We start from the raw sequence: 15,860 nt of genomic DNA on the forward strand, positions 1-15,860 counted from the left end.
GCTTTTCACCCTCCTGTATGTTCAGGCCCCGATCGCTGAAAATCTTTTTCACTCCATCCTTCCACCTCCAATTTGGTCTCCTGCTTCTCCTTGCTCCCTCTACCTCTGACACATATATCCTTTTTGTCAATCTTTCCTCACTTAATCTCTCCATGTGTCTAAACCACTTCCTCACACCCTCTTCTGCTCTCTCAACCACACTCTTTTTATTACCACACATCTCTCCTTCCCTTACATTACTTACTCGGTCAAACCACCTCACACCACATATTGTCCTCAAACACTTCAATTCCAACACATCCACCTTGATCCGCACACCCCTATCAATAGCTCATGTCTCGCTACCATGTAATATTGTTGGAACCACTTTCCTTCAAATATACCCATTTTTGCTCTTTGAAATAACGTTTTCTCCCACACATTTTTCAATACTGCCAGAACCTTCGCTCCCTCCCCCACCCTGTGACTCGCTTCCGATTCAATGGTTCCATCCACTGCTAAGTCCACTCCCAGATATCTAAACCACTTAGAGGAAGGGGGGGGGGGGGGGGGGGGGGGGGGGGGGCTGGAAGTCCTCCACCCTCCCAGTTTATACTTTTCTAAAAAAAGCAGCAGAGAAGGGGGCCAAGTGAGGATATTCCTCCTTGGGCTTAGTTTTCTGTTCTTAACGCTACATTGCTTACACAGGAAATGGCGAATGTCTATGAAAAAGATATGATTGTTTGTGTGAGTGTGAGTGTGAGTGTGTGTGTGTGTGTGTGTGTGTGTGTGTGTGTGTGTGTTAGTAGGATGCCTGTGCCAGTATGATTGATTCTGGTTTGGGAGGAATAATTTAGCATAACTGACTGCCACAACGTATGTATGGATGAACCTGACAAGTCTTGTGTGACTATACCACACTGTATGTATGGATACACCTAACCACAATATCGTGTGACTACACTACATTATGTATGGATACACCTAACCACAATCTCGTGTGGCTACACTACAGTATGTATGGATACACTTGACCACAATCTCGTGTGACTACACCACAACCTACGTATGGATACACCTGATCACAATATCGTGTGACTACACCACACAGCATGTATGGATACACCTGATCACAATATCGTATGTCTACACCACACAGTATGCATGGATGCACCTGACCACAATCTCGAGTGACTACACCATACAGCATGTATGGATACACCTGACCACAATCTCGTGTGGCTACACCACACAGTAGGTATGGTACTGTCTCGACAAGTGCCCCAGAGAACAAGTGTGTTAACATGCATCATATCATGATGACTATAGTGATGTTCATCATACTTGCCTTACTGTGTAGTACTGGAGATAAATGTGTTTGTCATCACTATGGTGAAGTTCATCATACTTGCCTTACTGTGTAGTACTGGAGATGAGTGTGTTCATCATCACTATATTGAAATTCATGATACTTGCCCTAGTGTGTAGTACAGGAGATGAGTGTGTTCATCATCACTACGGCGAAGTTCATCATACTTGCCTTACTGTATAGAATTGGAGGTGAGTGTGTTCATCATCACTATGGTGAAGTTCATCATACTTGCCTTAATGTGTAGTACTGGAGATGAGTGTGTTCATCATCACTATAGTGAAGTTCATCATACTTGCCTTAATGTGTAGCACTGGAGGTGATTGTTTTCAAAAGGAAAAATGTTATTTTTCGTATCATAGATATTCATTCGTTAGTAATCTTATTCGTGGTATTATCATGACAATAAAGTGAGTGATATCTACAACCTGAACCAGTTCTTCAGGCATCTCGATCGTTCATAAGCAAGACTTGTCTTTTTCCAAGTAAATGTTGAATAACGATGAGATGTGGAGCAGTGTTAGGTTAGGTTGTACCTGCACCACTGCTTCACTTCTCAGGTTACCAGCAGCTACGTCTTATGTAGTGGTCTGCTCTTACTGAGAGACTGGCTACCTTGGTCTCTGAGTAATACATTGACGGTGTACACCGTACATCATGTAATGTGTTACACATCATTTTAGGGAACCTTAAAGATTACAGTGATTAGATTTTGGTGTGTTTGGACCTTAATTTTGTCCCCCCCTTGTCTTCATAATACGACACCTCTCTCCAGTGAGCCACATTGTCGCAAGTTCTTCCACCAGGGAAGGACGTAAGTTTGCAACAACACTGGGGTGAATATAGATATACAGTTACCATTAATTAAGAAATAAGATAATCCACTGTATCTTTAGTGTCAACATTGACAGATGCTGAGAACAGAACAAATGCTTACACTTCCTCACCTCTGAACAGAACATGGTCATTGTCCTGCGAATCCATATGAACAAAATCTGAGACGACAAAGGCCACCAGATATGTCGACATTGGAACACTGGTGTTGAAGTGGTCCCACATCCAGCCCTCCTGCCCCTCACTGAAACATCATATCAACATTAACTTTCTCGATCAAATCAAATGATTATTTTCGTATAATGATGCTCAGCAGTATTGAAATGATGGAAGAACAGATATGTAAAATACTTCTTCTTACACAGGGAAAGATTCAACTTTTGGCATATTTGAAATTGCATTCATTGAGGATTCCCTGGCGAGATAGATTTCAAACTCTGCTTTCATGGAAGGTTCGTCAAAACATGGGAAGGCTCGCCTGGCGTCTGTTGGCTCAAACTGACTCACTGCTATCCACCTGAGAAATACAAAACATAGAGAGATAACATAATCGTCACATTAGGTAATAATCATTCACTTATTTAATATAGTGATGTAATTATCACAGATTTAGTGGTTAGTTTACAATTTGATTATGTAGTTAGGTAATTATCAGTAATTTGATGTTAATGGAATTTACAATTTGATTATATAGTTAGGTAATGATCAATAATTTGATGGTTAATGTAATTTACAATTTGATTATATAGTTAGGTAATGATCAATAATTTGATGGTTAATGTAATTTACAATTTGATTATATAGTTAGGTAATGATCAATAATTTGATGGTTAATGTAATTTACAATTTGATTATATAGTTAGGTAATGATCAATAATTTGATGGTTAATGTAATTTACAATTTGATTATATAGTTAGGTAATGATCAATAATTTGATGGTTAATGTAATTTACAATTTGATTATATAGTTAGGTAATGATCAATAATTTGATGGTTAATGGAATTTACAATTTGATTATATAGTTAGGTAATGATCAATAATTTGATGGTTAATGTAATTTACAATTTGATTATATCGTTAAGCATTATCAATAATCTGATGGTTAACGTAATTTACACTTTGATTATAGTTAGGTAATTATCAATAATTTGATGGTAAATGTAATTTACAATTTTATCATATACTTAGGTAATTATCAATAATTTGATGGTTACTGTTATTCATAATTTGATTATATAGTTAGGTAATTATCAATGACTTGATGGTTAATGTAATTTACAATTGATTATATAGGTAGGTAATTATCATTGATTTGATGGTTAATGTAATTTACAATTTGATTATACAGTTAGGTAATTATCAATAATTTGATGATTAATGTAATTTACGATTGGTTACATAGTTAGGTAATTTACGATAATTTGATTGTTAATGTAATTCAAAATTTGACTGTATAGTTCGGTGATTATCAATGATTTGATGGTTAATGTAATTTCAAATCTTATTATAAAATTAGGTAATTATCACTAATTTGATGGTTAATGTAATTTACAATTTGATTATATAGTTCGGTAATTATCAATAATTTGATGGTTAATGTAATTTAAAATTTGATTAAATAGTTAGGCAATTATCAATAATTTGATGGTTAATGTAATTTACCATTTGGTTATATAGTTAGGTAATTATCAATAATTTGATGGTTTTTGTAATTTACAATTTGATTATATAGTTAGGTAATTATCAATAATTTGATGGTTAATGTAATTTACAATTTGGCTATATAGTTAGGTAGTTATCAATAATTTGATGATTTATGTAATTTACAATTTGACTAAAAGTGGATATGCACCTGGGCATGAGAAGAAAGTTCATGAGAGGCAAGTGTTTTGGGAGCAGCTGAATGAGTGTGTTAGTGGTTTTGATGCACGAGACCGGGTTATAGTGATGGGTGATTTGAATGCAAAGGTGAGTAATGTGGCAGTTGAGGGAATAAAAGGCATACATGGGGTGTTCAGTGTTGTAAATGGAAATGGTGAAGAGCTTGTAGATTTATGTGCTGAAAAAGGACTGGTGATTGGGAATACCTGGTTTAAAAAGCGAGATATACATAAGTATACGTATGTAAGTAGGAGACATGGCCAGAGAGCGTTATTGGATTACGTGTTAATTGATAGGCGCGCGAAAGAGAGACTTTTGGATGTTAATGTGCTGAGAGGTGCAACTGGAGGGATGTCTGATCATTATCTTGTGGAGGCAAAGGTGAATATTTGTAGAGGTTTTCAGAAAAGAAGAGAGAATGTTGGGGTGAAGAGAGTGGTGAGAGTAAGTGAGCTTGTGAAGGAGACTTGTGTGAGGAAGTACCAGGAAAGACTGAGTACAGAATAGAAAGAGGTGAGAACAAAGGACACAAGGGGAGTGGGGGAGGAATGGGATGTATTTAGGGAATCAGTGATGGATTGCGCAAAAGATGCTTGTGGTATGAGAAGCGTGGGAGGTGCGCAGATTAGAAAGGGTAATGAGTGGTGGGATGAAGACGTAAGATTATTAGTGAAAGAGAAGAGAGAGGCATTTGGACGATTTTTGAAGGGAAATAATGCAAATGACTGAGAGATGTATAAAAGAAAGAGACAGGAGGTCAAGAGAAAGGTGCAAGAGGCGAAAAAGAGGGCAAATGAGAGTTGGGGTGAGAGAGTATCATTACATTTTAGGGAGAATAAAAAGATGTTTTGGAAGGAGGTAAATAAAGTGCGTAAGACAAGGGAAAAAATGGGAACATCAGTGAAGGGGCAAATGGGGAGGTGATAACAAGTAGTGGTGATGTGAGAAGGAGATGGAGTGAGTATTTGGAAGGTTTGTTGAATGTATTTGATGATAGAGTGGCAGATATAGGGTGTTTTGGTCGAGGTGTTGTGCAAAGTGAGAAGGTAAGGGAGAATGATATGGTAAACAGAGAAGAGGTAGTAAAAGCTTTGCAGAAGATGAAAGCCGGCAAGGCAGCAGGTTTGGAGGGTATTGCAGTGGAATTATCAAAAAAGGGGGTGACTGTATTGCTGACTGGTTCGTAAGGTTATTTAGTGTATGTATGACTCACGGTGAGGTACCTGAGGACTGGCGGAATGCTTCCATAGTGCCATTGTACAAAGGCAAAGGGGTTAAGAGTAAGTGCTCAAATTACAGAGGTATAAGTTTGTTGAGTATTCCTGGGAAATCATATGGGAGGGTATTGATTGAGAGGGTGAAGGCATGTACAGCGCATCAGATTGGGGAAGAGCAGTGTGGTTTCAGAAGTGGTAGAGGATGTGTGGATCATGTGTTTACTTTGAAAAATGTATGTGAGAAATGTTTCGAAAAGCAAATGGATTTGTATGTAGCATTTATGGATCTGGAGAAGGCATATGAAAGAGTTGATAGAGATGCGCTGTGGAAGGTATTAAGAATATATGGTTGGGAGGTAAGTTGTTAGAAGCAGTGAAAAGTTTTTATCGAGGTTGTACGGCATGTGTACGTTTAGGAAGAGAGGAAAGTGATTGGTTCTCAGTGAATGTTGGTTTGCGGCAGGGGTGGGTGATGTCTCCATGGTTGTTTAATTTGTTTGTGGATGGGGTTGTTAGATAGGTGAATGCAAGAGTTTTGGAAAGAGTGGCAAGTATGCAGTCTGTTGTGGATGAGAGAGCTTGGGAAGTGAGTCAGTTGTTGTTCGCTGATGATACAGCGCAGGTGGCTGATTCGGGTGAGAAACTGCAAAAGCTGTTGACTGAGTTTGGTAAAGCGTGTGAAAGAAGAAAGCTGAGAGTAAATGTGAATAAGAGCAAGGTTATTAGGTACAGTAGGGCTGAGGAATAAGTCAACTGGGAGGTAAGTTTGAATGGAGAAAAACTGGAGGAAGTAAAGTGCTTTAGATATCTGGGAGTGGATTTGGCAGCGGATGGAACCATGGAAGCGGATGTGAATCATAGGGTGGGGGAGGGGATGAACGTTCTGGGAGCGTTGAAAAATATGTGGAAGTCGAGAACGTTATCTTGGAAAGCAAAAATGGGTATGTTTTAAGGAATAGTGGTTCCAACAATGTTATATGGTTGCGATGCGTGGGCTATAGATAGAAATTATGCGCAGGAGGGTGGATGTGCTGGAAATGAGATGCTTGAGGACAATATATGGTGTGAGGTGGTTTGACTGAGTAAGTAATGAAAGGGTAAGAGAGAGGTGTGCTAATAAAAAGAGTGTGGTTGAGAGAGCAGAAGAGGATGTTTTGAAATGGTTTGGTCACATGGAGAGAATGAGTGAGGAAAGATTAACAAAGAGAATATATGTGTCAGAGGTGGAGGGAACGAGGAGAAGTGGGAGACCAAATGGAGGTGGAAAGATGTAGTGAAAAAGATTTTGAGTGATTGGGGCCTGAACGTGCAGGAGGGTGAAAGGCGTGCACGGAATAGAGTGAATTGGAACAATATGGTATTCCGGGGTCAACGTGCTGTAAATGGATTGAACCAAGACATGTGAAGCGTTTGGGTAAACCATGGAAAGTTCTGTGGTGCCTGGATGTGGAAAGGGAGCTGTGGTTTCGGTGCATTATACATAACAGCTAGAAATTGAGTGTGAACGAATGTGGCCTTTGTTGTCTTTTCTTAGCGCTACCTCGCGCACATGCGGGGGAAGGGGGTTTTCATTTCATGTGTGGCGGGGTGGCGACGGGAATGAATAAGGGCAGAGAGTATGAATTATGTACATGTGTATATATGTATATGTCTGTTTTTGTATATATATATATGTATACGTTGAGATGTATAGGTATGTATATGTGCGTGTGCGGACGTGTATGTATATACATGTGCGTGTGGACGTGTATGTATATACATGTGGGCGGGTTGGGCCATTCTTTCGTCTGTTTCCTTGCGGTATCTCGCTAACGCGGGAGACAGCGACAAAGTATAATAAATAAATAGATATAAATACAATTTGAATATATAGTTTGGTAGTTATCAATAATTTGATGTTTAATGTACTTTAAAATTTGGTTATATAGTTAGGTAATTATCAAAAATTTGATGGTTGATATAATTTACCTGTCATTGCCATCTTGGTCCTTGTACGTTGATCTATAGAAGCCTTTGAGCTGGTCATTGAGGTACCCAGTAAACTGCATGGAGAGGACATATTGCTTGCCTTCCACCAACTCCGTCTCCAGGAGGGCAATGTAGAACTGGCGTTCATTATCATACAAGTTTTGCGTAATTCCTATACCAGGTCCCTCAGGGTCATCCACGGGCACCAACTAAGAAATAGAAATAATAATAACAATAATAACAATAATAACAATAATGTACATCTTAAGTTACGTTACCGTTCTAACTCTACAACGTTACATTAAATCCTGGGGAAGAAAATGGTGATCGTGGCAATAACATTAGAGCAACACTTAAGGAAAACTTCTGTGTACGTACACAGGTGTACAGATACACAGGTGTACAGGTACACAGGTGTACAGGTACACAGGTGTACAGATACACAGGTGTACAGGTACACAGGTGTACAGATACACAGGTGTACAGGTACACAGGTGTACAGATACACAGGTGTACAGGTACACAGGTGTACAGGTACACAGGTGTACAGATACACAGGTGTACAGGTACACAGGTGTACAGGTACACAGGTGTACAGATACACAGGTGTACAGGTACACAGGTGTACAGGTACACAGGTGTGCAGGTACACAGGTGTACAGATACACAGGTGTACAGGTACACAGGTGTACAGGTACACAGGTGTACAGGTACACAGGTGTACAGATACACAGGTGTACAGGTACATAGGTGTACAGGTACACAGGTGTACAGGTACACAGGTGTACAGGTACACAGGTGTACAGTGGTACAGTCCCAGACTGTAGGGTTATCCCTGGGGATAAGAGGTATCCCTGAGGATACGTTATCCCTGAGGAGAAGGGTTATCTCTGGGATACGGGATATCCTTGAGGGTGATGCCTAGCCCCGGGGGATAAGGGTTATCCCTGGGATTAAGGGTTATCCCTGAGGATAAGGGTTATCCGTGTGAATAAGGGTTATCTCTGGGATATGGGTTATCCGTGAGGATAAGGTTTCTCCCTGGGGATAAGGATTATCCATGGAGGTAAGTGTTATCCTTGAGGATAAGGGAGAAAGAATACCGCCCACGTATTCCCTGAGTGGCTTACAAGGCGACTAAAAGGGGAGGGACGAGGGGGCTGGAAATCCTCCCTTTCCCTCGTACTTTCTAACAGAAGGAACATCGCATAGAACCAAGCAAGGAGTTTTACCTCTGTGGCTCAGTCATTTATCCTTGATGTACCTCGCTTAGGACGGAAAATGGCAAACGTGAATGAAAAATGAAATTATACTTGATCGTTGTTTCTGCGTTAGAAAGGTAGCGCCAGCAACAACAAACAGAAAAAGGCCACATTCGTTCATACTCAGTCTCTAACTGTCATGTATAATACACCGTAACCACAGCTCCCTATCCACATCCAGACCCCACAGACCTTTCCATGGTTTACCTCATGCGTTTCACATGCCCTGGTTCAGTCCATTGATAGCACGTCGACTCCGGTATACCACATCGTTCAAATTCATTCTATTCCTTGCACGCCTCTCAGCCTCCTGTATGTTCAGGCTCCGATCACTCAAAATCTTTTTCACTCCATCCTTTTATCTTCAATTTCTTCTCCCCGTTCTCCTCTATCAATCTTTCCTCACTCATTCTCTCCGTGTGACCAAACCATTTCAAAACACCCTCTTCTGCTCTCTCAAACACACTCTTTTTATTTCCACACATCTCTCTTACTCTTACGTTACTTACTCGATCAAACCACCTCACACCACATATTGTCCTCAAACATCACATTTCCAACACATCCACCCTCCTCCGCACAACCCTAGCTATAGCCCACGCCTCGCAACCATAACATTGTTGGAACATACCCACTTTTGTTCTGTGAGATAACGATCTCTCTTTCCACACATTCTTCATCGTTCTCAAAGCCTTTGCCCCCTCTCCCACCTTGTGACTCACTTCCGCTTTCATGGTTCCATTCGCTGGAAAGTCCACTCCCAGATATCTAAAACATTTCACCTCCTCCAATATTTCTCAATTCAAACCTCCATCTGAATTAATTTGTCCCTCAACCCTAGTGAACCTAATAATTTGCTCTTAATCACACTTACTCTCAACTTTCTTCTTTCACACACTTTTCCAAAGTCAGTCACCAACTTCTGCGGTTTCTCGCTCGAATCAGCCACCAGCGCTGTATCATCAGCGAACAACTGACTCACTTTTCAGGCTCTCTCATCCTCTGCAGACTGCATACTCATTCTCTCTCAAAATCAAATTAAAAAATCAAATCAAAATCAAAACATTTAATTGGTCATGTAATTATGTGAAATTTGTCTTGTGCATTTCTCATAGACAATCAGAAAGTTTCACACACAGATATATATCTTGCATTCATCTCCCATTAATATCTAAAACCATCCTAGGACATTATGTTAATTTCTGAACCTTAATCAACCACGAGTAACATATATACTCAATCCTCCATTATGGATTATTGTTATACTCGCTCGTATAAAAGATTCTTTATTCTCAACCTTCCTAGATTTTGCTGGTCTTCGTCCTGAGGGAAACATACGGTATTCAGTAGATGATTTTGGTAATCATTTTATATCATTGTATCATACAGTTTTTGTATACTTCTAATAGTTCACTGGTATTACGGACCCTGATTTAATATTATTACATTTATCATACTTAACCGCTGTTTCCCGTGTCAGCGAAGTAGCGCAAGGAAACAGACGAAGAAAGGTCCAACCACTCATACACACAAACACACACACACAAACATATATATATATATATATATATATATATATATATATATATATATATATATATATATATATATATATATATATATATATATATATATATTTTGTCGCTGTCTCCCGCGTTTGCGAGGTAGCGCAAGGAAACAGACGAAAGAAATGGCCCAACCCACCCCCATACACATGTATATACATACGTCCACACACGCAAATATACATACCTACACAGCTTTCCATGGTTTACCCCAGACGCTTCACATGCCCTGATTCAATCCACTGACAGCACGTCAACCCCGGTATACCACATCGATCCAATTCACTCTATTCCTTGCCCGCCTTTCACCCTCCTGCATGTGCAGGCCTCGATCACACAAAATCTTTTTCACTCCATCTTTCCACCTCCAATTTGGTCTCCCACTTCTCCTCGTTCCCTCCACCTCCGACACATATATCCTCTTGGTCAATCTTTCCTCACTCATTCTCTCCATGTGCCCAAACCATTTCAAAACACCCTCTTCTGCTCTCACAACCACGCTCTTTTTATTTCCACACATCTCTCTTACCCTTACGTTACTTACTCGATCAAACCACCTCACACCATACATTGTCCTCAAACATCTCATTTCCAGCACATCCACCCTCCTGCGCACAACTCTATCCATAGCCCACGCCTCGCAACCATACAACATTGTTGGAACCACTATTCCTTCAAACATACCCATTTTTGCTTTCCGAGATAATGTTCTCGACTTCCACACATTCTTCAAGGCTCGCTCCCAGGATTTTCGGCCCCTCCCCCACCCTATGATCCACTTCCGCTTCCATGGTTCCATCCGCTGCCAGATCCACTCCCAGATATCTAAAACACTTTACTTCCTCCAGTTTTTCTCCATTCAAACTTACCTCCCAATTGACTTGACCCTCAACCCTACTGTACCTAATAACCTTGATCTTATTCACATTTACTCTTAACTTTCTTCTTTCACACACTTTACCAAACTCAGTCACCAGCTTCTGCAGTTTCTCACATGAATCAGCCACCAGCGCTGTATCATCAGCGAACAACTGACTCACTTCCCAAGCTCTCTCATCCCCAACAGACTTCATACTTGCCCCTCTTTCCAAAACTCTTGCATTCACCTCCCTAACAACCCCATCCATAAACAAATTAAACAACCATGGAGACATCACACACCCCTGCCGGAAACCTACATTCACTGAGAACGAATCACTTTCCTCTCTTCCTACACGTACACATGCCTTACATCCTCGATAAAAACTTTTCACTGCTTCTAACAACTTGCCTCCCACACCATATATTCTTAATACCTTCCACAGAGCATCTTTATCAACTTTATCATATGCCTTCTCCAGATCCATAAATGCTACATACAAATCCATTTGCTTTTCTAAGTCTTTCTCATGTACATTCTTCAAAGCAAACACCTGATCCACACATCCTCTACCACTTCTGAAACCACACTGCTCTTCCCCAATCTGATGCTCTGTACATGCCTTCACCCTCTCAATCAATACCCTCCCATATAATTTACCAGGAATACTCAACAAACTTATACCTCAGTATTTAGGGAATCAGTGATGGATTGCGCGAGATGCTTGTGGCATGAGAAGAGTGGGAGGTGGGTTGATTAGAAAGGGTAGTGAGTGGTGGGATGAAGAAGTAAGATTATTAGTGAAAGAGAAGAGAGAGGCATTTGGACGATTTTTGCAGGGAAAAAATGCAATTGAGTGGGAGATGTATAAAAGAAAGAGACAGGAGGTCAAGAGAAAGGTGCAAGAAGTGAAAAAGAGGGCAAATGAGAGTTGGGGTGAGAGAGTATCATTGAATTTTAGGGAGAATAAAAAGATGTTCTGGAAGGAGGTAAATAAAGTGCGTAAGACAAGGGAGCAAATGGGAACTTCAGTGAAGGGCGCAAATGGGGAGGTGATAACAAGTAGTGGTGATGTGAGAAGGAGATGGAGTGAGTATTTTGAAGGTTTGTTGAATGTGTTTGATGATAGAGTGGCAGATATAGGGTGTTTTGGTCGAGGTGGTGTGCAAAGTGAGAGGGTTAGGGAGAATGATTTGGTAAACAGAGAAGAGGTAGTAAAAGCTTTGCGGAAGATGAAAGCCAGCAAGGCAGCAGGTTTGGATGGTATTGCAGTGGAATTTATTAAAAAAGGGGGTGACTGTATTATTGACTGGTTGGTAAGCTTATTTAATGTATGTATGACTCATGGTGAGGTGCCTGAGGATTGGCGGAATGCGTGCATAGTGCCATTGTACAAAGGCAAAGGGGATAAGAGTGAGTGCTCAAATTACAGAAATATATATATATATATATATATATATATATATATATATATATATATATATATATATATATATATATATATATATATATATATATATATATATATATATATATATATAGCAAAACGCCCATACACGCACATATACATACACAAATATTTCAACGTATACATGCATATACATACACAGGCATACACATACATACACATGTACATATTCATATTTACTGCCTTCATCCATTCTCCTCGCCACCCCACCACAGAGGAAACAGTATCCCCCTCCAGCGAGGTAGCGCTAGGAAAAGACAACAAAGGCCACCACATTGGTTCCCACTCAGTCTCCAGCTGTCATGTAACAATGCACCGAGACCCAGAAGGGAGAGATGTAGGTTATCATTTGATACTTGACGTAAATAAGATTCCCAGCAAGTTAAGTGACCAACTGAACGATAGATATGACGTGCCGAACGATAAGATACGTTATCACGACTCTTGAGGGAGAGGCGGTCTTATGTTTACTCCAGTCAAGAGTTTCATCATCATTTTTTACTTCTTCATCTTTCATGATGATAGTAAGGTCATCCTGGCTTGATAGTGACAGTAAGGTCATCCTGGCTTGATGGTGACAGTAAGGTCATCCTGGCTTGATGGTGACAGTAAGGTCATCCTGGCTTGATAGTGACAGTAAGGTCATCCTGGCTTGATGGTGACAGTAAGGTCATCCTGGCTTGATAGTGACAGTAAGGTCATCCTGACTTGATAGTGACAGTAAGGTCATCCTGGCTTGATAGTGACAGTAAGGTCATCCTGACTTGATGGTGACAGTAAGGTCATTCTGACTTGATGGTGACAGTAAGGTCATCTTGGCTTGATGGTGACAGTAAGGTCATCCTGACTTGATAGTGACAGTAAGGTCATCTTGGCTTGATGGTGACAGTAAGGTCATCCTGACTTGATAGTGACAGTAAGGTCATCCTGGCTTGATAGTGACATTAAGGTCATCCTGGTTTGATGGTGACAGTAAGGTCATCCTGCCTTGATGGTGACAGTAAGGTCATCTTGGCTTGATAGTGACAGTAAGGTCATCCTGGCTTGATGATGACAGTAAGGTCATCCTGGCTTGATGGTGACAGTAAGGTCATCCTGACTTGATGATGACAGTAAGGTCATCCTGGTTTGATGGTGACAGTAAGGTCATCCTGACTTGATAGTGAAAGTGAGGTCATCCTGGTTTGATGATGACAGTAAGGTCATCCTAGTTTGATGGTGACAGTAAGGTCATCCTGGTTTGATGGTGACAGTAAGGTCATCCTGGCTTGATGGTGAGAGTAAGGTCATCCTGGTTTGATGGTGACAGTAAGGTCATCCTGGCTTGATGGTGACAGTAAGGTCATCCTGGTTTGATGGTGACAGTAAGGTCATCCTGGCTTGATGGTGACAGTAAGGTCATCCTGGCTTGATAGTGACAGTAAGGTCATCCTGGTTTGATGGTGACAGTAAGGTCATCCTGGTTTGATGGTGACAGTAAGGTCATCCTGACTTGATGATGACAGTAAGGTCATCCTGGTTTGATGGTGACAGTAAGGTCATCCAGGCTTGATGGTGACAGTAAGGTCATCCTGAGTTGATAGTGAAAGTGAGGTCATCCTGGTTTGATGGTACAGTAAGGTCATCCTGGTTTGATGGTGACAGTAAGGTCATCCTGGTTGATGGTGACAGTAAGGTCATCCTGGTTTGATGTGACAGTAAGCATCGGTTTGATGGACATAGTCTCCGTGATGTCAGAGCTCCTGTTTGAGGACAGTAGGTATCTGTTGGTGCATAGGTCGCTTGATGTGCAGTAAGGTCATCCGTTGATGGAGAGTCTCCGCTAGGAGAGGTACCTGCTGATGTGAAAAGTCTCCTGTGATGAGCGTCTGTTGGACAGTAAGGTATCTGGTGATGTCATAAGTATCTGTTGTGGCGAGGTCCTGTGAGTGACAGTAGTACCTGTTGATGTGCAGAAGTATCTGTTGAGTACGAAGGTCACCGTGAGGGACAGTAGTCATCCTGGTTTATGGACAGAGTTCCGGTTGATGGTGACGAGGCGGTGAGGCTAGTCACCGGTTGAGTACAAGTCATCGTTGATGGTGCTAGCATACTGTGATGAAGGTCATCGTTGATGTGACGTAGTCACGCTGAGGGAGAAGCCTGAGTGAGTGAAGAGTCATCGTTAATAAGAGGTCATCGGTTGAGGACTGTCCTGGTTGATGGACAGAAGGTCACGTATGTGAAGTAAGTTCTGTTGATGGGCGTAAGTCACCTGCTTGAGGTGACGAAGCATCCTGTTTGTGGTGACATAGCACCTGGTTGATGGACGTAAGCATCTGGTTTAGTGACAGGTCATCCTGCTAGGGACTAAGGTTCGTTGTGGTGCAGGTCTCCTGCTTGAGTGACTAGGTCACCGGTTTGTGTGATAGGTCATCTGCTTGAGTGACGTAAGGATCGGTTGATGTACAGTAGGCACGTTGATGGCAGTTCTGTTTGATGTGACATAAGTACTGGCTTAGTGAAGTAAGGTCATTGTTTGATGACAAGCATCCTGGTTATGGGCAGTAGTATCCTGCTTGAGTGAAGTAGTACTGTTATGGACAGAAGGCATCTGCTGATGGTGAATAAGGCATCCGGTTGAGGGACAAGTATCCGCTGAGTGAAGTAGGTTCCTGTTGGCATAAGTCACGGTTGTGGACAGAAGGCACCGGCTGATGGTGAAAGCACCTGGTTAGTGACAGAAGGTCCGTGAGTGATCCTGGTTTGATGGTGACAGAAGGTCATCCGTTGATGGTGACAGTAAGTCATCCTGCTTGATGTGAAAGTAGGTCATCCTGGTTTGATGTGACAGTAAGGTCATCCTGGTTGATGGTGACAGTAAGGTCATCCTGGTTTGATGTGACAGTAAGGTCATCCTGGTTTGATGGTGACAGTAAGGTCATCCTGGCTTGATGGTGACAGTAAGGTCATCCTGGTTTGATGGTGACAGTAAGGTCATCCTGGCTTGATGGTGACAGTAAGGTCATCCTGACTTGATGATGACAGTAAGGTCATCCTGGTTTGATGGTGACAGTAAGGTCATCCAGGCTTGATGGTGACAGTAAGGTCATCCTGGTTTGATGGTGACAGTAAGGTCATCCTGGTTTGATGGTGACAGTAAGGTCATCCAGGCTTGATGGTGACAGTAAGGTCATCCTGGCTTGATGGTGACAGTAAGGTCATCCTGACTCGATAGTGAAAGTGAGGTCATCCTGGTTTGATGTGACAGTAAGGTCATCCTGGTTTGATGGTGACAGTAAGGTCATCCTGGTTGATGGTGACAGTAAGGTCATCCTGGTTTGATGGTGACAGTAAGGTCATCCTGGCTTGATGGTGACAGTAAGGTCATCCTGGTTTGATGGTGACAGTAAGGTCATCCTGGCTTGATGGTGACAGTAAGGTCATCCTGGTTTGATGGTGACAGTAAGGTCATCC

The 15,860-nt window shown here is 41.4% G+C and overlaps 1 protein-coding gene across 35 annotated transcripts in view; it reads right to left on the reverse strand.

The window, feature by feature from the left end:
• LOC139760425 (aminopeptidase N-like) overlaps positions 1-15,860 on the reverse strand; it is a 194,928-nt gene that overhangs the window by 124,612 nt on the left and 54,456 nt on the right. For all 35 annotated transcript variants that reach the window (XM_071683657.1, XM_071683658.1, XM_071683656.1 and 32 more), the window contains 3 exons: positions 7,251-7,459; positions 2,544-2,699; positions 2,296-2,426 (listed from right to left, as the gene is read on the reverse strand). In XM_071683657.1, coding sequence (XP_071539758.1) covers positions 2,296-2,426; positions 2,544-2,699; positions 7,251-7,459 — 496 coding nt within the window. The remainder of the gene's footprint in view (positions 1-2,295; positions 2,427-2,543; positions 2,700-7,250; positions 7,460-15,860) is intronic.

Source organism: Panulirus ornatus, chromosome 36 (genome assembly GCF_036320965.1).
Source record: "Panulirus ornatus isolate Po-2019 chromosome 36, ASM3632096v1, whole genome shotgun sequence".
Taxonomy (NCBI): domain Eukaryota; kingdom Metazoa; phylum Arthropoda; class Malacostraca; order Decapoda; family Palinuridae; genus Panulirus; species Panulirus ornatus.